At 37.5% G+C, this 26,742-nt stretch overlaps 1 protein-coding gene across 12 annotated transcripts in view; it reads left to right on the top strand.

The window, feature by feature from the left end:
• Positions 1–26,742, top strand: part of BRIP1 (BRCA1 interacting helicase 1) — a 189,137-nt gene that overhangs the window by 116,000 nt on the left and 46,395 nt on the right. For all 12 annotated transcript variants that reach the window (XM_055577414.1, XM_055577413.1, XM_055577410.1 and 9 more), the window contains 2 exons: positions 3,494–3,653; positions 4,595–4,716. In XM_055577414.1, the coding sequence (XP_055433389.1) occupies positions 3,494–3,653; positions 4,595–4,716 (282 nt within the window). The remainder of the gene's footprint in view (positions 1–3,493; positions 3,654–4,594; positions 4,717–26,742) is intronic.

Genomic DNA, 26,742 nt, shown 5'->3' with positions numbered 1-26,742 from the left:
GTTTTTTTTTTGCCTTCTGTGTACATTTGTCTATTTGAAGGTGTCTTGTAAATCCCCCAGGCTTTCTTGACTCTATTTCATTCTCTTTTCTTTATATTTGTCTGACTAGATCATTTAAATGACCTGTGTTTTAGTTCACTGATTCTTTATTTTGATTGACTATGACTGCTGTTGAATCCCTCTGGTGAACTTTTTATGTCATTTACTGTATTCTTCAGCTCCAAAATTTCTGTTTTGCTCTGTTTTATATTTTCTGTTTCTTTTTTTAAAATTCTCATTTTATTCATGTATCATTTCCCTGAGCTTGTTGAGCATCTTTATGATGGTTACTTTAAATTCTTCATCAAGTAAATCATATACCTCCATTCTTTATGGCTGATTTTCTGGAATTTATTTTGTTCCTTTGATTGGGTCATTTCCTCCTGTTTCTTCATGTTCCATGTGACTTTGGGTTTGTATCTACCCATTTAAAACAACAGCCACCTCTCCCAGTCTTTTATGGGCTGGTTCTATACAGGGAAAGATCTTCACCAGTTCCAGTTGTAGATTCTGGAGGCCTCTCAAACCTTTTCTGTGGATGTTCTTTCTCTTAACTTGTGTGTGTAGATTCCTGATTAGAAGGATTTTTCAGTTTCTTTTTAATTGTCATATTCACAACTTATTTATAAACTTGTGGCCATTCTCATTGTCCATAAATTTCTGAAGTTCTTAGAATCCAAAATCAGTGAATAGAATGTCTTTTATAGTTATCCATTGTAGCAAATTTTGAAATACTGCATATATCACACCTGCTTTGAAATTTTTCTAAGCTTTTGTAAACAAATATTTCTAAATCATTTATAACCCTTTGATATTCTGAATTCTGTTCTGCATAATGGAGGAAAAATCCCTGCTGGATTCTGGGGGGAAATTTCTACTTTGATCCAATTTCCTTTTTATTTCTCAGATTTTTCTTTGTAAAGAGATGTTAATCTATTAAAATTGAATATATTTTGGAATCATCAACTTAATGGTCTTCCTTAAGTAAAGTAAAAGTGAAAGTGAAGTCAGTCAGTAAAATGCTGTGTATTTCTCCAGATTTTGAATGTTCAAAACACTGGAGTTGTTATTCTTTTGGATTCAAGGAATCAGAGGTGAAATATTATCTGTGTTTTCAGAAAAGAGTATAGCACCATTGAATTTAATTCTATTAAGAATCAATAATTATGCAGATTCATGATACTTTTCATCTGGTTTTACATCCTTGGGATATTTTTATGCTCTTCTAACTGAATTACAGCAGCTAGAAGAGACTAAGAATTTGCATGGTGAGAAACTTTGATTCAGAAGGTGTATATTCAAAAAGTAAATTCTAATAGCCAAAGTAAAGTTTTTTAAATTAATAATATCCCTGTTGTTTTTTACCTGTTAACATGGTGTTATGGGAAAATTTTATTCTTACTGATCAGAATACCCTGATCAATGTATGATATGCAATGAATTGTTTTACCAGTTAGGGATTTTCTTAGTATGTTCTGGTTGTTGGAATAAAATACTCCAGACCTGGTAGCTTATGAACAGTGGATCATATTTCTCATAGCCCTGCTGGAAGTCCCAGATTAGGGTGCCAGCATGGTTGGGTGACAACCCTCTTCCTGTGGGGAGCCAGTTCTCTCTTGCTATGCCCTCGTGGTAGAAGGGGCAAAGGAACTCGGTGAGATCTCAAAAATAAGAGCAGTATCCCATTTGTGAAAGCTCCATGCTCATGACCAAATCACTTTTAAAGACCCCACTTCCAGATACTTTTAGCTTTAGAGATTAGGATTTCAACATATGATTTTGGAGGGATACAAACATTTAGACCATAGCAGTGATTTGGACAGAGGAGCCTGGTGGGCTGCAGTCCATGGGGTCACTAGGAGTCGGATTCGACTGAGCGACTTCACTTTCACTTTTCACTTTCCTGCATTGGAGAAGGAAATGGCAACCCACTCCAGTGTTCTTTCCTGGAGAATCCCAGGGTCGGGGGAGCTTGTGGGCTGCCGTCTCTGGGGTCGCACAGAGTCGGACACGACTGAAGCGACTTAGCAGCAGCAGCAGTGATTTTTTAAAAAATTGTTTTGTTGTCTTATTATTGTTTCCAAAAATAGATATGTTAAAATTCTGAGGAAATAAATCATCTTACAAAAATTAATTTTTGTTCTCTGGAGGTTTGAAGTAATTTCTTGATGCTTGCCTATATTGTGACTTCCCTGGTAGCTCAGACGGTAAAGTATCTGCCTACAATGTGGGAGATCCGGGTTCGATCCTGGGTTGGGAAGATCCCCTGGAGAAGGAAGTGGCAACCCAATCCAGTACTCTTGCCTGGAAAATCCCATGGATGGAGGAGCCTGATAGGCTACAGTCCATGGGGTCACAAAGAGTTAGACACGGCTGAGAACCTTCACTTCACTCACTGCCTATATTGTAATAATTGGCCCATATTGCATAGAACTCTTTGCATAAAACAAGTAAAACAATTCAACTTAAGTCATAATAATCTCTACCACTGTTTTTTTTTTTTAATTTATTTCAATTCTTATCTTTACTAACTTCTGCTTTCTTATTACCTTTATTCCATACCACATGTTTTGGATTGTGGGTACGTTTTTTAGTCATTCAGATCTAAAGACGTCATCAATTCTGTTGATTTCTTCTCTGTATGTTCTCTTTTGTTGTTATTTATTTTCTTTTTGCAGCTTTATTGAGATATAATTGGCATATAACCCATATGCTCTTTAAGAATATAATCTTTAGTGTTGAGCTTGTATGTTTGTTTCTTTTCACTAAATTTATGTTATTGACTTTTAATCTAAGTTTGTATTGTTGTTAGAATATGTGGTTAATCTGATATTCTTTGAAATTTGTTGAAAGTCCTTTTGTAATCTGTCATATGGTTGTTTTTGTAAATGTTCCATTTGTGCTTTTATGTTTTGTACTTATTGGCTGCCTGAGGTTCTGTTTATATATTTGCTCAATTCAGTTTATCAGTGATGATCAAATTTTCAAGCAGCGTGGCTACCTATGTACTATGTAAGATGATCTTTAAAAATCTTCATTTAATTAAGGATATTAAGAACTTTACCTTAGATTTAGAGATAAGTTAAAATTTATGAACTTCGAGGTAATTTTTTTCCTGCTTCTGAAATCCCCAAGATAGCAATGATAGACATAGTAGCAGTAGCAGCAGTAATGTTAGAAGCAATAATAATGGTAACAGCAGCCATAGCAGTCACCATCCATGAAGCTCTTACTGTGTGCAGGGCCTCATTCAACGCTTTCTAAATTGGTTAATGAATTTACCCAGTCACAGCTCTATGATGTATAATTGTTTTCCTCATTTTTTAGACTAAAACACAGAAATGTTAATACTCTTGCCATAGTCATGTTGTAATCAGATTGTCTTTAAACAGATAAATATAAGTTTGTTCAGTTGGATACACAAGAAACTCAATGTTTTCTTTCCCCTTTTCAGTTATTAGAAAAGTTAAAAGAACGTTGGCTCTCTACTGGCTTATGGCATAATCTGGAGTTGGTGAAGACAGTCATTGCAGAACCACAGGGAGGAGAAAAAATTGATTTTGATGAATTACTGCAGATATACTACGATGCAATCAAGTACAAAGGAGAAAAAGGTAATTGGAAATTATTTGATAGTGAAAAAATTTTTTTACCATAAAGTGACAAGTTGGTGCTGTTAGAATTATATTTGTATTGCCTTTTTTTCAAAAATTATTTCTATAATTCTGAGTGAAAAGAAAATTAAGTTAAAGAAATTCTTCTGTTTGGAATTGTTCTCCTATGAGTACTTTCACTTGAAGATGCCAGTTCAGTTTTAAGAAATGGGATGCCTTCAGGTATTATCCTATAAACTTCCTTACACTACCTAAGAAGATGGTAGAGTATGCATTAATATCTTCCTTACTAGTGGAAGGAGGTTACATTTTTATGCAAAAATATACTTTGTGCTTATATTTAATTGCGTAAAGTAAACATAACTGAAGGCTAAATTTCAAAGTTAGAAAATGCCCATAAAACATTTCACAGAAAGGGCAAATAATAATAACTTATAAACAGTGAAACATCACAAAGATGCTATAACATAATTGTCAATATCCTTGTATGGTATGCACAGAGTATTCTGTGTGTGTATGTTTTAAATACTTTGCAGTATAATATTGATCTAATGGTACAGAGTCCTTTAAATCCTTCTGATAACTTTACATTCTGGTGGTAAAGGTAGTGATCTCAATTTCAGATATTTTAAAGATAAAACAGTTGATTCACAATTGCTCGGTTCACATGCAGGTTATTACTCTGACATGGTTTTTCTATATAGTTTAACTGGGAGATACACAGTTTGTAAATTGGTCCTACCATGTTGTGTCAAAATGTAATTTTGTTTTATTTGAAGACATTGAACTTTAAAAACTTTATCTTACAGTAGTTTTTAATTTTGAGTCTTTTTAATTTGATATTATAGTTAATAATCAGATCTTTTCAAAATGACAAGAATAAGACATTTTCTGGGAATCTTGATTATGCTTTTAAAAATGTTGATTTTCTGTTGCTTAAGATGGAGCCCTCCTGGTGGCAGTTTGTCGTGGTAAAGTGAGTGAGGGTCTGGATTTCTCAGATGATAATGCCCGCGCTGTCGTAACAATAGGAATTCCTTTTCCAAATGTGAAAGATCTTCAGGTAGGCCATCAAAGCCTTAGAAGTTGTATTTATCACAGAAGTTGTTCGTTTTGTGTAAAGTTAACTATACATTTTTCTTGTATCCTCAGACATTCTATGTTAATGCTCTAGTGACTCAGAATGAGTGAGAAAGGTTTAGTAGATTTGGGTTTATTTTTAACCTGCACTGTCTTTTACTCAAAACAAATGATTTTCAAAGTATAGGACTGGATCAAGAGCATCAGTACCACCTGTGTCATCAGCGTCATCAGTATCAAGTAATAGAAATACATATTTGCAGGTTCCATCCAGTGCTCCTGAATCAAAAACTCTGGAGATAGACCCCAGCAATCTGTGTTTTATCAAACTCTGAGCCACAGACTGACAGAGAACCCCCCAGGGAATTCTAGGGCCCTTTCTTCTCTTCAATGCCATGTCTTGTCCTGCAGATTTCAGTGATTTTTGCTGCCTCAAGTTCTCCTGTCTTCCACTTCAGCTCAGCAGGACCACCGAACTCTGCTTGTACTTCTGTGTTCTGCGCTATTGTTGAAAAATTATACCCAGAGGAGCACTGAGAGTCATGGAGTTCACCTAATGGATTTCCCTTGTCTCTGAGATTACAGTCTTATGCTGCCCTGTGTCTGCCCCCCTGAAAGCAGTTGCTTTATTTATTTTGTCCAATTTACAGTTACTTACAGTGGGAGGAATATTCCTAAGACAGTTACTCTGCCTTGGCCAGAAACAGGAGTTTTGTTTCACTATCACTGATTGTTCACTAAAAATTTTTGAAAACTATTTGTTGTAATAATTTGAATCCTAGGGTGATATTATCTTTATTGGGAAGAATTTTCTTTTATTGCTACAGGAATTTGAAGGTGCTAGGAATCTGAGACCAAGACTTAAGGTTTTCTGACTCTATTGAGTATAATCTGTATCCCTTTCAGGATGCAACCTGTTAGGATCTCATGTTAAAGCAACAGTTCTTTCCCTCAGTAATTATCTTTTTCATTGATAATATTTTACTAGACATTTGGAATTACATAGTATTAACAATGTTAATATTTCTCAAGTTAGCTCCTATACTCTCCTAACCTCTGGTCCTCCTCAATATTTCTGAAAGTCCTCAAGGGATATTTAATCCTTTCAGTCTTCAGTAACTTTGTTGGCTTCCATTGCCTTTCTCCAGCCACAAGTGTTAGTACTGAAAGTTTTGATGACCGTTCATTAGGGCTCCTTTTCTAAAATGGCGAATGCTGCCTCTGACTAGTACTATGATGAAACAGTAGACATCTACTCAAGAAAACTGTTGGGTTCACCCTCAATGGCATTAATGCTCATTCCGCTGAAGCTAAGTGCTGTTGATGGGACTGCTATTAGCAGTGGTACTGTCTTTTTTGAATGTCTTAACATTTTATCTTGAGTATATTTACAGTATTATATTACTGTACAGATGCTGCTTTGTTTAAGCAGAAAGAATCCCACACTTTCTACCACACGTTCTTCCCATGTCTTAAATATAAATTTTTTCCCCTGAAACTAGCACTTTCACCTTTTGCTTGTATCATCTTTCACTCTTGGACCTATATATGAGTCCTTGAGAGCTGGAAAAGGAGATAGCTTTATGGCTAATAACTGGGTTGTATTAAATATCACACTCACAAAGTAACAAGCCCTGAAAGGATTCACATCAAACTCATAATAGTGATTATGTATGAGAAGAGAAAGGAATGATTTTGGAGGTAGTTATCAGGGACTTTATTAACTAGTTAATATTAGCTACTAACTAGCTTAACTAGTTATCAGGGACTTTCCTGTCCCCAGTGACTTTAGCTTTTCCTATAATGTTTGTTTTACTAAAAAACAAACTGAAAGAAAATATAGTGAGAACATAATTGTTTATTTTGTTATTCTTTGAAAAAAAATCCTTAAAATTAAGTAGTGTTTACTTTTGAAGAAAAAAAAAATACATTTACCTTCTATTTTCTCTATCCTCTCTCACAACAGCTGTGATTCTGGGTGTTGTTTATTGCACCAGTCTTGGGCTTCTTAATGCTTTCTTTCCTCAGGATAAGTTCTTCCCAGGCAACATCTCAGTCTGTCATTGAAAAACAAAAAAAAAGATACCAGTGACATGCTCTGACATTCCTCAGTCATGGTCTTGCTTGTCTGTGCTTATCTGAAATCCAGTGGCTCTAGTTATATAAAACAGCAAAATCACAGAAGCTTCAGTGAGGTCTGCACAGGGAGGAGGAAGGTTATTCTAAAGGCGTTTCCCTAGTGGTTCCAAAAGGGGGCAAGTAGGTGGACCCAAGAATAGTCTAAGCTGCAGGATCAAGGGACAGATGAAGAGGAAAAGTCTTTACTGGAAAGACTTGTAAGGGAAAGTGTATCTCTTGATGCTGTATTTCTGGGCCAGTCCTTCCTAACAAACAATTCTAAAATTCAGTGGCTTGAAACACCAGTCATTCACTGTGGGTCAACATCTATGAAGGTGGGGTGGGCAATAGATGATTTCAGCTGAGCTTAGTTGCCTTGCTATGGTTTGACCAGCATAGGTTGAGTTCAACTGGATCAGCTCTGCTGTACATGTATCTCATCCTTTGTGAACCAACAAACCAGCCAAAACATGTTATCATTGCAATGGCAGAGGTGCAGGAGGCAAGCTTGACTGTCTAAGCAATTATCAAACACCTACCTCTGTCACATTAGCTAACACGTTGCCTAAAGCATGTCACATGCACAAGCCCTAAGTCAACAGTGGTTGGGGGTGGGGGGTGGTGGATATTTTGCATTACATATGATAAAGGGATAAGAATAAGGACTCCAAAATGAAGTCTTGGCCTTTAAAAAAAAATAATAATAATAATTAAAGCATGTTTATGGCTTCCCAAAGCCTTTGACTGTGTGGATCACATTTCTGAAAGAGATGGGAATACTAGACCACCTGACCTGCTTCTTGAGACACCTATATGCAGGTCAGGAAGCAACAGTTAGAACTGGACATAGAACAACAGACTGGTTCCAAATAGGAAAAGGAATACGTCAAGGCTGTCCCTGCTTATTTAAATTATATGCAGAGTACATCACGAGAAATGCTGGGCTGGAAGAAGCACAAGCTGGAATCAAGATTGCTGGGAGAAATATCAATAACCTCAGATATGCAGATGACAGCACCCTTGTGGCAGAAAGAGAAGAGGAACTAAAAAGCCTCTTGATGAAAGTGAAAGTGGAGAGTGAAAAAGTTGGTTTAAAGCTTAACATTCAGAAAACGAAGATCATGGCATCTGGTCCCATCACTTCATGGGAAATAGATGGGGAAACAGTGGAAACAGTGTCAGACTTTATTTTTGGGGGCTCCAAAATCACGGCAGATGGTGATTGCAGCCATGAAATTAAAAGACGCTTACTCCTTGGAAGGAGGGTTATGACCAACCTAGATAGCATATTCAAAAGCAGAGACATTACTTTGCCAACAAAGGTCTGGCTAGTCAAGGCTATGGTTTTTCCTGTGGGCATGTATGGATGTGAGAGTTGGACTGTGAAGAAAGCTGAGCGCCGAAGAATTGATGCTTTTGAACTGTGGTGTTGGAGAAGACTCTTGAGAGTCCCTTGGACTCCAAGGAGATCCAACCAGTCCATTCTAAAGGAGATCAGTCCTGGGTGTTCATTGGAAGAACTGATGCTAAAGCTGAAACTCCAGTACTTTGGCCACCTCATGCGAAGAGTTGACTCATTGGAAAAGACTCTGATGCTGGGAGGGATTGGGGGCAGGAGGAGAAGGGGACGACAGAGGATGAGATGGCTGGATGGCATCACCAACTCGATGGACATGAGTTTGAGTGAACTCCGGGAGTTGGTGATGGACAGGGAGGCCTGGCGTGCTGCGACTGAGCGACTGAACTGAACTGAACTGAACTGATGGCTTCCCTGGTGGCTCAGATAGTAAAGAATATCTGCCTGCAGTGCAGGCAGGATATAAGATAGCCTGTCATCCCCTTCTTCTCCTGCCTTCAATCTTTCCCAGGATCAGGGTCTTTTCCAATGAGTCAGGATATAAAAAATACAAAAGTTTGGAATTTTAATAGAATCCACATTATGTTTTGCTGTTTTTGCCTGTGCTTTTGGTGTCATATTTAGTAAGCTGTTGCCAAATCCATGGTCATGCAGCTTTGCCCCTTATGTTTTTTTCAAAGAGTTTCACGGTTTTAGCTCTCAAATTTAAATATTTGCTCTATTTTGAGTAAATTTTTACATATATTATAAGATGAATCTAGCTTCTTTATATCTAAAATGAGTCTCTTGTAGACATCATATTATTGGATTATGTTTTTTAATTCATTCTGCCAATCTCTGCCTTTCCATTGGAGAATTTAATCCAGTTAAAGTAATCATTCTTAAGGAAGGGCTTAGTTTTACCATTTAACTGTTTTCTGCCTGTCTTATGTGACTTTTGTTCCTCAATTCCTTTTTGTTTAGCCTTTTTTTTTTTTATTGTTGTATAGTATTTTGATTCCCTTCTCTCCTTTTGTATATATTTTTTAGTTATTTTCTTACTGTTACCTTAGGGGTTAGAAGTAACATCTTAATCTCTGTCTCTCCCTTTTTCTGTTACACAGATTACACCTTTATACATTGTATGCCATTAGCTTAATTTATAATTATTCTTTTATGTATTTTCCTTTTAAAAAGTTGCAAAACAAAAGTTCAATAATATTGGCTTTTATATTTACCTATGTAGTAAGTTTACCAATGTTTTTTATTTATACTTCCTAAAGTACATACTTAGGGCTTCCCTGGTAGCTCAACTGGTAAAGAATCTGCCTGCAATGCAGGAGACCCCAGTTCGATTGCTGGGTTGAGAAGTTCCCCTGGAGAAGGGAGAGGCTACCCACTCCAATATTCTTGGACTTCCCTGTTGGCTCAGATGGTAAATAATCCGCCTGCCATATGGGATACCTGGGTTCAATCCCTGGGTTATGAACAGCAGAGACATTACTTTGTGGACAAAGGTCCATCTAGGCAAAGCTATGGTTTTTCCAGTGGTCATGTATGGATGTGAGAGTTGGACCATAAAGAAAGCTGAGCACTAAAGAATTGATGCTTTTGAACTATGGTGTTGGAGAAGACTCTTGAGAGTCCCTTGGACTGCCAGGAGATCCAACCAGTCAGTCCTCAAGGAAATCAGTCCTGAATATTCATTGGAAGAACTGATGTTGAAGCTGAAACTCCAAAGCTGAAACTTTGGCCACCTGATGCGAAGAACTGACTCACTGGAAAAGACCCTGATCCTGGGAAAGACTGAAGGCAGGAGAAGAAGGGGATGACAAAGGATGAGATGTTGGATGGCATCACCGACTCGATGGTTATGAATTTGAGCAAGCTCCAGGAATTGGTGATGGACAGGGAAGCCTGGTGTGCTGCAGTCCATGAGATTGCAAAGTGTAGGACACAACTGAGCTTCTGAACTGAACTGAAAACACGTATTTACACTGTCTTCATTATAGTGTATTTTGTGTGTGTGTTAGTCACTTGGTTGTGTCCAATTATTTGCAACCCCATGGACTGTAGCCCACCAGGCTCCTCTGTCCATGGAATTCTCCTGGCAAGAATACTGGAGTGATAGTCATTTCCTTCTCTGTTATATTTTAGTGTTTATAAATATGATTTATAGTCTGTTTGATGGGGTTCCTCAAAGATAAGGACAATTTCTTAACTATCTTTGTTTCCACACTTAAATATTGCCTTGGACTATATTGAGTGTTCAGTAAATTAGTTTAATTAAGGATTAGATATAAAACCATTTACCTCAGGCTGGGACTTGAACCCGTGTGCCAGGACTCGAACCCATCCAAAACCCTGCTTGGGAATTGAACCCACAAAGCTGGGACTCAAACCAAGCTAAAACCCAGTTTGGTACTCTAATCCACGTGGCTGGGACTTGAACCTGGCCAAGACCCACAGTCTTCCAAGTGAGTTCACAGACCTGGTTTTAGGACCTGATGAATCTCAGGTTTTTGATGTCTCATTGCAGAAAGAATTCAGTGAGAGACAAAGTGATAGGTAAGAAGTGGATTAATTCAGAGAGAAATACTTCACGGACGGAGTGTGGGCCATTGCAGAGGGTGACTGTGACCTTGAAATGTGGTATGGTTAGCTTTCATGAGCTGGATAATTTCGTAGGCTAATGAATGGGTGGATTATTCCAATCATTTAGGGGAAGAAACGGAGTAGGGGAAGAAACGGAGATTTCCAGGAATTGGGCCACTGCTCGCTTTTTGATCTTTGATGGTCAGCCTTGGAACTGTCATGGTGCCTCTGGGTATGTCATTTAGCTTGCTGATGTGTTATAGTGAGCATATACTAAAGATCACGGTCTAGTTAAAACTGACTTGTCTGCCATCTTGGACATAGTTGGTTTTAATCATCATTTTATGTTGGGCCCTCAGGCTATGTCATTCTTGCAAAGGTTGTGCCCTGCTCTCTTTCCTCCTGTTTCAAATGTTTATTTTTTAATATAGTTTAAATCTTAAATATATACTTTTATATTTAAATATATTTATTATAACTAGTAAATATTTGTTAAAGCAAAATTAATTAAAACTAAATTTGTGTGTGCTTAGTCACTCAGTCATGTCCAACTCTTTGCAACCCCATGGACTGTAACCCACCAGGCGCCTCTGTCCATGGGATTCTCCAGGCAAGAATACTCGAATCGGTTACCATGCCCTCCTCCAGGGGATCTTCCTGACACAGGGATTGAATCCAGATCTCCTGCACTGCAGGCAGATTCTTTACCATCTGAGCCACTAGGGAAGCCCAGGAATAATGAGTGGGTACCCTATCCCTTCTCCAGGGGATCTTCCTGATCCGGATATTGAACCAAGGTCTCCTGCATTGCAGGCGGATTCTTTACCAACCGAGCTACCAGGGAAGCCCAAAACTAAATTTAAGTACATTTTAAATAAGTTATCAAAATAGTATTTGGTTTTGTTGCTTATTTTACTTAACATTAAAAAAAAGAAAAACAGTCCTTCATTCCTAGACTCTAATTAAGGCATGATAATGATAGTGATCATTATTAGATGATGAGTAGGACAGTAGTATACATTCATATGTAACATAATAAGGCAGTACAGTGTGTTGTTACATCATAAATCATTAAAGGTGTTATGAAGGTAGTACTCAATTCCACTAGTATTTTACAGCCTATCTAACACATAGTAGAATATGTTAATAGAGAGGGTATATTGATTATAGTGGCCCTATTTGTATTAGTGTTCTATTGCCCTGTTACAAATTACCACAAACATAGTGACTTAAAACAACACACATTTCTTACGTCACAGTTTCCATGGGTCAGGAGTGTGGGCATGGCTTAGCTGGGTCCTCTGCTTATGGTTCCACAAAACAGCAATCAGTGTGCCAGCTGGGCTGCTTTCTCATCTGGATCTTGGGATCTTCTTCCAAGCTCATTTACTATGTTGGCAGAATTCAGTTGCTTATAGCGGTAGGACTGATCCAGCCAAGAGCTGCTCTCATGCCCTGCAGGCTGCTTGGAATTCCTTGTTGTGTGGTCGCCTTACAAGCCCTCTCACAGAATGTCAGGTTACTTCTTCAAGGCCGACAAGATACTGTCTAGCTCCAGTCTCCTAAGATGGAATCATACAACAACATAAGAGGAGTAACTTCCACACCTTTACCTTATAACATGGTCTGATCAAGGGAGTGACTACCCCATTGCTCTTGCCATATTCTGTTGGCCAGAAGCAAGTCACAGGTTCTGCTCACACTCAAGGTCAGAGGGTTATACTCTCTGGGAATCACCCCAGGCTCTGTCTGCCATTTATTTTCTATAAAATGAGATGATGAATTAAATGATTTCCGTAAATGGTTCTTCCAAACCTAAAACAATACTTCAAATTACTGGACCATAAATTAGGACTTTTCAGTTTTCTTTTACATTAATACTTAATCTACCATGCAAAATAAGTAGAAATTATTTATAAATGAACATCTGAAGTATTTTATCTTATGGAAATGAAACAATCTATTTCTGCCTTATTTTCTCTATTGTTTCATTTGAATTTGAATTCATATTTTAAAGAGTTAAGGTCAGTGTCTGAGTTACAAAAGTGATCTGAGTGGGAAAAAGAAGGCAATGACATTAATTTTATGATACTAAATTTTTTTTCTTAAATTTGAGACAGATTATGGAAGTAAAAATTAAAATATAGTTTAAAATACTAACTTAAGACTCTTGTAGTCTCAGTTGCGGAGTTTGGCTTTTAGAGAAACAGGAAAATGTATGTTAGAGCCAAAAATATGACTTCTTTGGCTGTGACCAGGATTTCCTCTTCCCACCTTGGGGACTAGAAAGTAGAGGTAGGAAAATTTCATTTTGGAGCCAAGTGTGACTTGTTTAGTTCAAGTCATAATTTATAGCACATACCTTAGGGACCTGAAAATAAAGAAACCCACTATGAAATGTTGATAATGGGCCACTCTGAAGGGCACGCATTAAGCTAACTTTCCCAGTGAGGATTTTTTTCACTTCCACCTTTCGCAGATGCTTCTGATCATTCTATAAGGACATACTTAATCGTGTAATAGCTGAAAAGAAAACTTTCTGTGCACTAAAGCAAAGTATTTGAGGGGCAGGAGAGTGAACCAAGACCTTTATATTATTAGATGGTGGTGGAAAAATAACTGAAAGAAAAGTTGTTTTCTTTTAATGCAATTAAGTCACAGTATAACAACGCTGCCCTTTCAGTGGGTATCTAAAGCAAATCCTTTGGCCAATTAGTATGATCTAAAAACTTAAAACAGCCTTCAACTTTATAATTCAGGCATCCACATCTCAAACTGGTGGCATGGTCATAATTTGTGAGATGTTATAAGGTACAGTATTTAGATTTTTAAGTTCCATTTTATTTGCATTTATTTACATTTTTATCCTTAACACAGTTTAATAGTATAAAAAATATTCTCCCTTCATGGGTATTGTGCCTTTTTCCTCTGAAGAAAAATTCATGAAACCATGGCATGTACCTAAAAAATTTTATGCTTTAAAAATGTTCAAGTTGGTATCTTAGACTTCTACAATAAGTTTAATAAAATTTGATGATAATATGCAGTATCAGAAAAGCAGTATCAGAACAATGATTAACTGAGATAATAAATTTTATATTTGTGTATTATTTTGCTTTAGTAATATAGTATGTTGCATTAACAAGCTAGAGTTCATTTGAAAACTATTTAAAATTCAGTTGGTGATCTTAGTATTGGCATATGATAATCATTATGAATTCCTTTTTTCATTTAGGAAACTTCTTTTAGTCCTGAAGGTAACTGAACTGAACTATTTAAGTATATTATTTTTTAATCAACTTGGAAAAATTACATTAATGATTGAAAAATACCAGCATCTACTTTAATTTTGTTGAATTATTGACTTTTTAACAAACACACATAAATTTATAAGCTTCCATGCATTCTTGGCAGTTTTATAAACCTCAGAAAAGGGCTATTATCCATTGCTTGCCCTAAAGGATAACAGCATTAATGAAATTGAATGCACAGTAAACCAGTGCTTTCAAGCGTCAAAATATTATGAGATGATGGCAGTATTAGAATTCTTGAATCTGATATTTCTTTTTAAGTAGATTGATGATGTTCCTTCATTATTCTTGTTGCTTTGGCAGCAGTGTGAATATTCCCGAGTAGATGAATGAAGGCAGGAACACAAGGGATATCAAGACAAACTTGATTTCAGAAACAAAAACTTTTCCTAGTAATTTTGAGTAGATTCATATATTCCTTTTGAATCACTTTCATCATTGTGTTAATGATCTTTAGTGTTTTAGCATTCATTTATTCATTTATTAACGAACTGTCACAATTTGTACTAAGTATAGTCACTGACTCGATGGACGTGAGTCTCAGTGAACTCCAGGAGTTGGTGATGGACAGGGAGGCCTGGCGTGCTGCTATTCATGGGGTCGCAAAGAGTCGGACACGACTGAGCGACTGATCTGATCTGATCTGATCTCTGATAGTCAGTGCAAAAATGAACAAGATGCCATTTTTAATGATGTCTGTAATGTAGTAAAGGACTTGAATGTGTAACAGGATGTTTTGGTTGGATAGGATCTGGGTGTTCTGATGCTTAGGGAAGGTGAAGTTGAGTAACAGCTTTCACCTCCCAGCTAGATATCCATTTACTTTGGCTGATTTGGGTAAAGTAGGTGGAGGAGCCAGAGAAACGATATTTGAATCTTGTCTACATTGAAAAATACATACATTTGATAAAATGGAATGGCCTCATCAAAGCCAGTTTATAAAACTATTCAAATTATTAAGACTATTCAGAATAGTGAAACAGTTATTTTTTTTAATATCTGGCTAGAGTATCAGGTACTTTATAGACTGGTGACACGGTGATACACTCAGAGATTATAGCCCCTTGTTTCATGGAACTTACAGTCTAGTGAGGAATGCTGAAATTAAAATAATAAAGAAACACTTAATTACAGTTGTGATGAAGGCTGTAAGAAAAAAGTCACAGGAACTATGAGAATGTATAACAGGATCCTGACCTAGTCTTTGGGGGTAAAATAAAGACTTCCTGAGAAAGTGATATTTAATCTGACATAGGAAAGAAGGCTAGGAGTTATGTAGTTCAGCAGAATGGATAAGAGTATTCTCAGCAGATAGAACAGCATATGCTAAGGCCCTCAGGTGGGAAAGATGATAGCTATTCCCAGGAATTGAAAGAAGTGGAGGTAGAGAGTGAGTTGGGGAGAATGGTATGTGAATTGAGGCTGGGAGACTTATTCAGAGAGCCAAATCATTTAGAGCCCTGTGTGGCATTTTAAGGATTTGAGACTTTATTCTAAGCTATGGGAAACCAGATCCAGGAATAGTCTGAAGTCAGAATGTAGTGGAGTTGTATAATATAGCATCTGATACAGAAACCCACCTGTATCTAACCTTGATGATAATATGTGGTTACTCAGGGGAAATGGCTGTGTATATAAACTTAAAAGGCTTAAACTCTAACATTTAGGAGTCCAGCAGCTTGCTGTTGGAATTGTTGGAAACATTTAGGCCAAATCACAGATATGGAAGAAAAACCTAGTCACTTCTGAATGTCTAGAATAAGTTTATCCTCATTACTGAAACTGTTTTTTCCTATTCAGAAAACTTTTTTCCAGCTTTTTTTTTTTTTTTTTTCTTTTAAGGTAGTTTGGCCAAAAGTATTAAAGCAGATTGTAAGTAAACCTTGAAATTCAAAAATTGAAATCTAGTTTATGCCTAATTATTCCACCTACATTGACAACTTATAATTTGCCTTGCACAGAGAAAAATGAGATAACCAAACTTTGTTCCCATCCCTCCTGAAAAACAAAAATTAAGACATAAAATAAATGGATGAACTGCTGAGGTATTAAAAAATTTCCCATATTTCTTAAAGGAATATTTTGGGTTTGGGGGAAGAATCATTTAAAAATCACAAAATTTTCAATAAGTCTGGTTGATAGCCTTTTCTTCCAATACTCATATCATTGTATTTTCTTCGGAAAAAAAGCCATGCCTGAATATCGCTAGAAGTTAAACCTTTGGATAATTAAAAAAGTTTTTTAAAAGCTTTGTTTTTTGAAAAATTCTGAAGTGCTTTTCCTGTGTTTATCTTGTTCTTTGGTGAGAACAAGCTATTTTAAACCTTTATATTTTACTTTTCCTTTCATGGCAGGTTGAAAGTTTTAAACGTAAATTTATCACCCTGGGGACTTGTAAGGTTGATTGACTCGACTTCTGTTGGCACAGAGCATAGTCAGCAGCACCACCTCAAGGGAAGTGGTGGAATTAACTTCTCTGAATATAATTTTAATTTTTTTCCATCAGACCAGTTTAGTTATAGTGGATTTTAATCAGTTTACTTTGTAGATTCTCTTAAACCCTACAGGGTGCAGATATGAGATGGGCTTTAGATGAGGGTGTCACTTGTTTGTTTGTTTGTTTCCCAATTATAAAACCTCCCAGGTTGACTCAGTGATAAAGAATTTGCCTGTCAGTGGAGGAGGCACAGGAGATGCAGGTTCAATCCCTGGATTGGAAAGATCCCCTGGGGAAGGAGATGACAACCCACTCCAGTATTGTTGCCTGGAGAATCCCAGGGATGGAGGAACCTGGTGGGCAGCCGTCTATGGGGTCGCACAGAGTTGGACACGACTGAAGTGACTTAGCAGCAGCAGCCCAGTGTGCTAGGGAATATAGTCAAGTATATATTAAGTCATAGTATAATTTTCTATTGCATCAAAATTATCAGGTTTGTTCTTTACAGTTGCTTAATAGAGTCTCTGAAGCTTGGCACTATTGTCATTTGGGGATAATTCTTTGTTGTGAGCGATGCCCTGTGCATTGTAGGATGTTTAACTGCATCTCTGGACTACATGCCAGCAGCAAGCCCTTCTCCCCCACCAGTTATGACAACCAAAAATGTCTTCAATACTGCCAGTATCTTCTGGTAGATAAAATCACTCTCAGTTGAATACCCTTGCTATATATAGTGAAATATACAAGTGTATGCCATGAATTAAAATGGTCAATCTGCATTTGTTTTTTAATTACTTTTTTTAGCAAGTTGAAAAAAAATCCAGTCAAGCTTTTACTAAGAGCCTGATTTATATTAGGTTAGCGGAGAAGGCAGAAGCACCCGACTCCAGTACTCTTGCCTGGAAAATCCCATGGACGGAGGAGCCTGGTAGGCTGCAGTCCATGGGGTCGCTAAGAGTCAGACACGACTGAGTGACTTCACTTTCACTTTTCACTTTCATGCATTGGAGAAGGAAATGGCAACCCACTCCCGTGTTCTTGCCTGGAGAATCCCAGGGACGGGGGAGCCTGGTGGGTTGCTGTCTATGGGGTCACACAGAGTCACACACAACTGAAGTGACTTAGCAGTAGCAACAGCAGTACAAAAGTAATTGTGGCCTCGAACCATGAATTTTAAATCTTAACTAGGCTCAGATACATCTTTATTAATCAAAGCAGGAACCATTACAATCAACACATTTTGCAAAGAGAAATAAGTTTGTTTGTTCCTGTAGCATAAAAATCCATGCTTCAGGATTCAATGAACTTTTGGAAAGCATTTTTTGCATCTTGCTGGTTGTGGAAGTGTTTCCCCTACAAAAAGTTGTTGAGATGCTTGAAGAAATGGTAGTTGGTTGGCAAGAGGTTAGGTGAATATGGTGGTTGAGGCCAAACTTCGTAGCCCAAGAATTGGTCTTCAAGTTTTGAAGCGTTGGTTGTGTGCCGTGCAGTTGGGCATTGTCATGGAGAAGAATGGGCCTATTCTTTTGACCAGTACTAGCTGCAGGCATTGCAGTTTTTGGTGCATCTCATCAATTTGCTGAGCATACTTCTCAAATGTGATCTTTTGCCGAGATCCAGAAAGCTGTAGTGGGTCAGACCAGCAGCAGACCACCAGTGACCATGACCTGTTTTAGGTGCATATTTGGCTTTGGAAAGTGCTTTGGAGCTTCTTCTCAGTCCAACCACTGACGTTGCTGGTTGTCATATAAAATCCACTTTTCATCACAGGTCACAATCTGAGAAATTGCTTGTTGTGTAGAATAAAAAAAGACAACACTTCAAAACAACGATTTTTTTTGATTTTCAGTCAGCTCATGAGGCACCCGCTTATCAAGCTTTTTCACCTTTCCAATTTGCTTCAAATGCCAAATGACGTTAGAATGGTCAACATTGAGTTCATCAGCAGTTTCTCATATAGGTGTAAAAGAATCAGCTTTGGTGATTGCTCTCAGTTGGTTGTTGTCAACTTCCAATGACTGGCCACTATGCTTCTCGTCTTCAAGACTTTTATCTCCTTTGCAAAACTTCTGGAACCACCACTGCACTGTACGTTCATCAGTCATTCATGGGCCTAATGCGTTGTTGATGCTGCGAGTTGTCACCTCTGCTTTACAACCCATTTTGAACTTGAATAAAAAATCGTTCAAATTTGCTTTTTGTCTAAAATCGTTTCTGTAGTCTAAAATAAATAAAAATAAACAGCAAGTAATGTCGTTATCAAAACAACATAAAGCGAGAAATGTGAATTGAAATGATGTTTAACAAAACGACATTTAAGAATGTATACCGGTATCAAACGGCAAAGTTCAATAATGCAAAACCGTAACTACTTTTGCATCAGTATGATAAAAAGCAGTTGATAGTTTCTTATATTAATAGCGTCTTGTCTTTTACCCCTTTACCAGCCCCCACTTCTGAGAAGCAGTGACTTTCACTTCTTTTATCTATTTCATCTGATATTTACCTCCATATTTTATCTTTATTTGATCAATTTCAGACAGTAACTGTTTACTTCCTATACGAGAGAAGATTTTAGCTCACTTATTCCACCTTTCCCTTCTTTACATCCTCCCAATATCATTTATCACAGGTTTTAAAATTAAATACATAATCAATATTCACATTATCAAAACTATGAAAATATTGTTCACGGTAGTCAAATGATTTCCTTCCTTCAGCTTTTTTATTTTTTTAAAAAAGTTCTTTAAAGAGATCTTCAATAAATCTGTGTAGCACCACTCAATACAATTTTCCTATGAAACCTGCCAGGTGATAGGTCAATTCTTTTCCTCCCCTGAAAATATCTCTTCCGGAGCCTTCCAGTCTCCTCCTTCAATCAAGACTTAAGCTGCTCTTTAAACTCTCTTAACTGCCAATATCCTGAGACTTCCCTTTACTGTCATCCTAGGAATTTGATTTGCTTGTCTTCTGTGTTGGTCTCCAGTTTCCTGGGTCTCAGATCTTCCTCCTGTTTTTTTTCTTCTTTCATCTTTGTGGTTACATATCCTCCAGTAGTTCCCACTTTCATCCATTTCCTCAGCCTCTCTGGACTCCTGCTGGCCTAACTGCCTTCTTTCCTATCAGTAGCTCTGGGGGTACTTTGGTTTGAACTTTCACCTCTCTGCTTAGTCATTTGTAATTTGTCCATATGCTTTTCACAGTCATGTATTTGGGTTTAATTTAGCAGATGTCTTAGTTTAATTGAAAATGAAACTATTTCTCTTTCTTATTTATCTTTTAATTTGGGCTCAATTTTTAAGAGGCAGAGAAAAAATTCCTTTGCCTTCCTGAAACCAGAGTCTTCATTACTCTCTAAGACAAAGTATGAGATTTTGAAGTGCTCCGAACCCACGTGCTTTCTTTCCACACTCACACATTCACATATGAGAAGCTCTGAGTCAAACATTCCTAACAATAATATTGCAAATGTAGAAAATAATAAATGTTTTTTCAAAGTCTAACACTTATGTTTGAAAGGTATGTTTGGATGTAATAATAAAAATCCCAAAGAAAGGCAATGCCAAAGAATGTTCAAACTACCGCACAGTTGCACTCATCTCACACGTTAGCAAAGTAATGCTCAAAATTCTCCAAGCGAGGCTTCAATAGTACCTGAACCGAGAACTTCCACATGTTCAAGCTGGATTTAGAAAAGGCAGAGGAACCAGAGAGCAAATTGCCAACATCCATTGTATCATAGAAAAAGCAAGAGAGTTCCAGAAAAACATCTACTTCTGTTTTATTGACTAGGCCAAAGCCTTTGACTGTGTGGATCACAACAAACTGTGGGAAATCCTTTAAAGAGATGGGAATACCAGACCACCTGAGAAATCTGTATGCAGGTCAGGAAGCAACAGTTAGATCTAGACATGGAACAACAGACTGGTTCCAAATCAGGAAAGGAGTACATCAAGGCTGTATATTGTCACCCTGTTTGTTTAACTTACATGCAGAGTACATTCATGCACAATGCCGGCTGGATGAAGCACAAGCTGGAATCAAGATTGCCAGGAGAAATATCAACCTCAGATATGCAGATGACACCACCCTTATGGCAGAAAGTGAAGAGGAACTAAAGAGCCTCTTAATGAAAGTGAAAGAGGAGAGTGAAAAAAGGTGGCTTAAAACTCAACATTCAAAAAACAAAGATCATGGTACCTGGTCCCATCACTTCATGGCAAGTAGATGGGGAAACCATGGAAACAGTGAGAGACTGTTTTCTTGGGCTCCAAAATCACTGCAAATGGTGAATGCAGCCATGAAATTAAAAGACACTTGCTCCTTGGAAGAAAAGCTATGACCAACATAGACAGCATATTAAGAAGCAGAGACATTACTTTGTCGACGAAAGTCATCTCGTCCAAGCTGTGATTTTTCTAGTAGTCATGTATGGGTGTGAGAGTTGGACCATAAAGAAAGCTGTGCACCAAAGAATTGATGCTTTTGAACTGTGATGTTGGAAAAGACTCTTGAAACTCCCTTGGACCACAAGGAGATCAAACCAGTCAATCCTCAAGGTAATCAGTCCTAAATATCCATTGGAAGGACTGATGCTGAAGCTGAAACTCCAATACTTTGGCCACCTGATACGAAGAACTGACTCATTAGAAAAGACCCTGATGCTGGGAAAGATTGAAGGCAGGAGGAGAAGAGGAAAACAGAGTATGAGATGGTTGGATGGCATCACTGACTTGATGGACATGAGTTTGAGCACCTCAGGGAGTTGTTGATGGACAGGAAAGCTTGGTGTGCTGCAGTGCAGGGGGTTGTAAAGAGTCAGACATGACTGAGTGACTGAACTGAATAATAAAAGTCTAGATGGCAAAAGTATCAAGACTCATTTGTTGGGCTATAGAGGTAATAAACAGAGTTTTAAATATATTTCCAGAGTTTTCTAATGTTCATGTAATCTTTTTCTTATGTGCACATTTTGTCTTGCTTGTGCTCATCTTTAAAGATCACAGCATTTAAGTATCTGAATCTGAGCCTCCTCTCACTAGGATTAGCTTCTACTTCCTATGCCAGCCATTGCCACTAAACCTTTGTGCCATCCTCCCATGGTCTCAGTGCTTAGTTTTGCATCCACAAGCTTCTTCCATGAGAGACCTCTTTATCTTAGAATGTTGTTTAGGAATAGGTACAGGTTGCTAATACTTGCTGATTGCAGCACTACTCATCCCTCTTAACAAAACCTCTCAATATTGGCACTTTCCTTTAAGAGCCTAGGGTTCCACTTCAAGTCTCATGTTGCTCTCTTATGTAAGACAATATTTCATTTTGTTGGTTGTTAATGCTAGAAGGGTTTTATTCATAGTATTTGGTTCTTGTATGCAACTTTAACAAGGGAAGCTCTAGATTGTAAGATATATGTAAGAAATAATATTTAGACTAATAGAGGACAATCATGTACTCATTCTGTAGATTACACCACTAACATGTTTTATATAGTTCTATTCAAATACAGCACATAGGTTGCAAAGTGATCAAAAAGAATTTTGAAGGATATTAGGAGTGCTAATGTTAGTTATGATTTTTCAGAAAAATTAAGATCAATTGCAGAAGTAATTTAGAAAAAAGGTATGTTTCAAAACTGAACACTGGTTTCTATGTGTCTGCTGCCAATGTACATATTTTCATTGATATTTAATGAAAAAATGGCCACTCCATAAGCTGAAGAAACTTTTGAGTCACTTAAAATAATGTGTACTTATATTGAGTAGTATAGGTTAAGTGCCTTGAGAGAGAGTTGACCCAAGTGTCAAAACTCTGATTTGAGATGAACAGCCTAAGGCAAATGACCTCCTCTGTCTGTAAGTACTATGACTTATTGTCATTTACATGCAACTGTATGTTGCAACAGCCTGTAATGCCCACCCAAGCCTATATTGTTTTTTAGATATATGGGATTATTTAATGACTTTTCCAACCCACTTTTCTTTTTTTTTTTTTTAAACTTATTTCTAATATATAATGCTTTAGTGTTTCATGTCCATTGCTATTTATTTCTTGATCCAGCTCTATGAGGTAGGGTGGGCAGGAATTATTTTCTTCCATTTACAGAGGAGAAAACTGAGAAGGGAAGCTAGATGGGATACTGTAATTTACCCAAGGTCAGAAAGAAAGTGAAAGTGAAAGTTGCTCAGTCGTGTCCAACTCTTTGTGACTCCATGGACTATACAGTCCATAGAATTCTCCAGGCCAGAATACTGGAGTGGGTAGCCTTTCCCTTCTCCAAGGGATCTTTCCAACCTAGGGATCAAAGCCAGGTCTTGTGCGCTGCAGATGGATTCTTTACCAGCTGAACCACAAGGGAATCCCAAGAACACTGGAGTGGGTAGCCTATCCCTTCTCCAGCGGATAAGGTCAAACAACTAATAAATGTCAAAGCTTTAACCCTAAGACAATGTGCTTTTTCCATTATATCTCCTTGCTTCAAAAATATATATGTATAATATTTTCTAGAGATGATAATTTAAGCATTTTTGGGTTTATCTGGATAATATTTTGTTATGGACAGCCTAACTTGATAGCTTTAACAAAGCCTACTTTTCTTAAGAAAAAAATTTTTTTAACTTAGCCCTTTATAGAATTTTTTGTTTTTGTTGTTTAGTCACTAATTAAGTCATGTCTGACTCTTTGTGATCTCATGGACTGTATGTAGCCCGCCAGGCTCCTCTGTCCATGGGGTTTCCCAGGCAAGAATACTGGAGTGGGTTGCCATTTCCTTCTCTAGGGGATCTTCCCGACCCAGAGACTGAACCTGTGTCTGCTACATTGGCAGGCGGATTCTGTGTGTGTGTGTGTGAGAGAGAGAGAGAGAGAGAAAGAAGTGCTTTTTATTATAGAATACCTTGTTCTATGTTCACTGTTTCAATGATGAAAGGACTCTGAACTTGTAAGCAAACCATGCCATGACAATTTTTTATGTAGAGAAGTTGGTTAAAACACAAAATCATATTCTGATAAATTCACTTTAAAATGTTTTTCGCATCAAAGGCTTAAAATAGTTACAATAGTGTGTTCTCCTGTTCCTCAGGAACACAAGGATGATTTTGGACTAGATGAGAAACATTGAAAACAAGCACACAGAACCACCAGCGTCCAACTGTGTGGTCTAGAGAAAAGTTTCCTGAGTGTGTCTGAGAGAGTGGGCTGACCGTCGGCTGTTCAGCAGCAGCTGCAGCAGATTCCTTCTGTAAACTTAGGTCTTTGAATTTAACCCTTTGGGAAGATTTGTGCAGTGTGAGTCTTTGATATCTTGAAAATTTCACAGGAGAGAGGAAGAAAGTTCTAGTTATTCCAGAAGCCACTGGTGTAAATCATGCTGCTTCTGTGAGGTCAACTGATCAACAGTTGTAAGGTGTGTGATAATCACTGAGTGAGCAGCTTGCCCTTACACACTCAAGGGAGCCAGCCTAGTCTGGGTGATGCTCGATGGCATAGCAGGAGTTAGGGCTGAGGAAAACTGGGTGAAAGTGAAAGTCGCTCAGTTGTGTCCGACCCTTTGCAACTATACTAACTCTCCAGGCCAGAGTGCTGGAGTGGGTAGCCATTGCCTCCTCCAGGGGACCTTCCCAACCCAGGGATCAAACCCAGGTCTCCCATATTGCAGGTAGGTTCTTTACTAGCGGAGCCACCAGGGAAGCCCCCTTCAGAGATAAGGTCAAAGGGAAGCCCCCTTCAGAGAATATGCATATAGCATTCATGCTAAGCTCAGGCTTATCAAGAGTCAGGACTTCCCTGGTGGCTCAGTCGCTAAAAATCCAGCAGGTGGATTTTCTACTGCCAAGACACCAGGAAAACCCCCTTTAGAGAATAAGCGTATAGTTGTTTATACAACTTGCATGTCTTAAAGGATTAACTATCATTTTTCTTTCTTTTAATAGAAAAATATTCATTTCTGCTTTTTTCCTGGGCTCTTGTCTTTTTTAAAATTTTATGTTTTTATTTAATTTCAGCTGTGCGGGGTCTTTGTTGCTTTGCAGGGCTTTTTGTAGTTGCGGCGAGCAGGGGCTACTCTAGTTGCAGTGCTCAGGCTTCTTACTGCGGTGGCTTCTCTTGCTGCAGAGCACAGGTTCTACTGCACAGTATTCAGTGGTTGCAGCACATGGGCTCGGTAGTTGCAGTACACAGGCTTAGTTGCTCCATGGGCATGTGGGGTCTTCCTGGATCAGGTATCGAGCCTCTGTCTCCTGCATTGGCAGACACATTCTTTACAGCTGAGCTATCAGGGAAGCTGTGTTCTTTTTTATATTAAAAATTTTTAGGCTATTTGTTGTAACACTTACAATTTATGGCACAAGGTTTAATATAGTTTTTCTGAAAAGGTAAATTATTCAAAGCAGTCTTAAAGCATATGTCAGATAAGTTATATTACTGTTACTATGTCTTGATTCTTATTTCTTGGTAGATTATTGTGGTCAATTCCAAGTGTAGTGTAACAAGGAGAGTAAGTAACAGTTGAAAACCATGTCAAGTGTGTGTGTGTGTGTGTGTGTGTGTCTGTGGTGTATTTAGGTCTAAAAGGAAGCCTGGCTTCTTAATTCTTGGCAGAAACCCATTTTTCCCCATTAAAAAAAAACATATATACTATATTTGCTTAACTTGGTGTTTCAGAAATCTTGAAAATATGCCAGATGAAATAAAACCAGCTATATTCCTTTTATCTAGCTAAATTATTTCACATACAAGATCTTAGACTGAGTTTAGGACTCTAACCATTGGAATTTATATTGTGATACCCTGATAAAAGTGTTTACACTGTGATGATCTGGACCAATAAGTGTCTCTAATGCACAGTGTCTGTCTTCCAGATTTGGTTTGCTATAAATGTTTATATTTTAGGTTCTGTACTTTGACTAAAGATAAAACTATACTTCGTAAGTGTTTGCTAGATAAATGTGTTTATTTTTCTGAGGCAAAGTTTTCTTAATATTTTAATTAGTAAGTTTAGCTGACTATTTAGTCTTAGTCTTATTTCGAGGCTTGAACTTTTGTCATAAGGCTTACATACAAGAAAATAAAAGTATATTCTGCCTATATTGTTTGCTTTTAGGAAGGCATTTATTACTGAAATAATAATATATATACGAATCTGGACAAATTTCATCGTCTTTCATATGAGGCAGTAGTAAAGTGAAGGGATGCGTTTATAGTTTCAACTTGTATTTATCACACCATTTATTTCTTCACAAGCTAGTTATAAAGCTTGTAAGAATGTACTCTTGTACAGACATGTTTAAGGCCAGCACTGTTGGGTTTAACTGAGTTGAAAAATAATGTTCAAAATTGTGACTTAAATTTCTTATTGACATATAAAGTATAATCCTTTTATTTATTTCGTTTATACTACTGTTATCAGTAGTATACTACTTATACTGTCTCCAGTAAATCTGAGTCATTAGTGGACTTAAGGAACTTGTTATTTGATCTCAAGTATTGTGAAATGGTAAAATCAGAATCCAATCCATATGAAACTTTTGCTCGTATGCTAAATGGGTATTTATTATTCATTTATACATCATTGTACATCATTATACATCATTCCCCAAGTGCCACTTCAGTCTTGATTATCTATCTTTGTTATTCAGGATCTCATCTGTACTTATATCAGGTTAGCCCATGATGCAGATATATTTTCAGTTGACTAGAAACTACCATGTTAAGAGTTTTTCATTTTGTGTGAATGTTGAACTCCAGTTATGAGAAAAATGTTTTGTGAATCAATGTAACATCTGAACCAGTGGGCTACAAGCACAAGCTGTTACAGGAGTTAAATAGATGATTTAAATGAGTGAGCTAGTTGAGAGCTGGCAAATAGTTTGTATTGTTTTTAGCTACAGATGGGAATACCAGTCATCCTGACCTGCCTCCTGAGAAATCTGTATGCAGGTGAAGAAGTGACAGTCAGAACTGTACATGAAACTACAGACTGGTTACAAATTGGGAAAGGAGTACATCAAGGCTGTATATTGTCACCCTGCTTATTTAACTTATATGCAGAGTACATCATGTGAAATGCCAGTCTGGATGAAGCACAAGCTGGCATCAAGATTGCTGAGAGAAATATCAATAACCTCAGATATGCAAATAACGCCACCCTTATGACCGAAAGTGAAGAAGAACTAAAGAGCCTCTTGATAAAAGTGAAAGAGGAAAGTGAAAAAGTTG

This window comes from Bubalus kerabau, chromosome 4 (genome assembly GCF_029407905.1).
Source record: "Bubalus kerabau isolate K-KA32 ecotype Philippines breed swamp buffalo chromosome 4, PCC_UOA_SB_1v2, whole genome shotgun sequence".
Lineage (NCBI taxonomy): Eukaryota > Metazoa > Chordata > Mammalia > Artiodactyla > Bovidae > Bubalus > Bubalus kerabau.
This window is presented reverse-complemented; position numbering and strand designations above follow the sequence as displayed.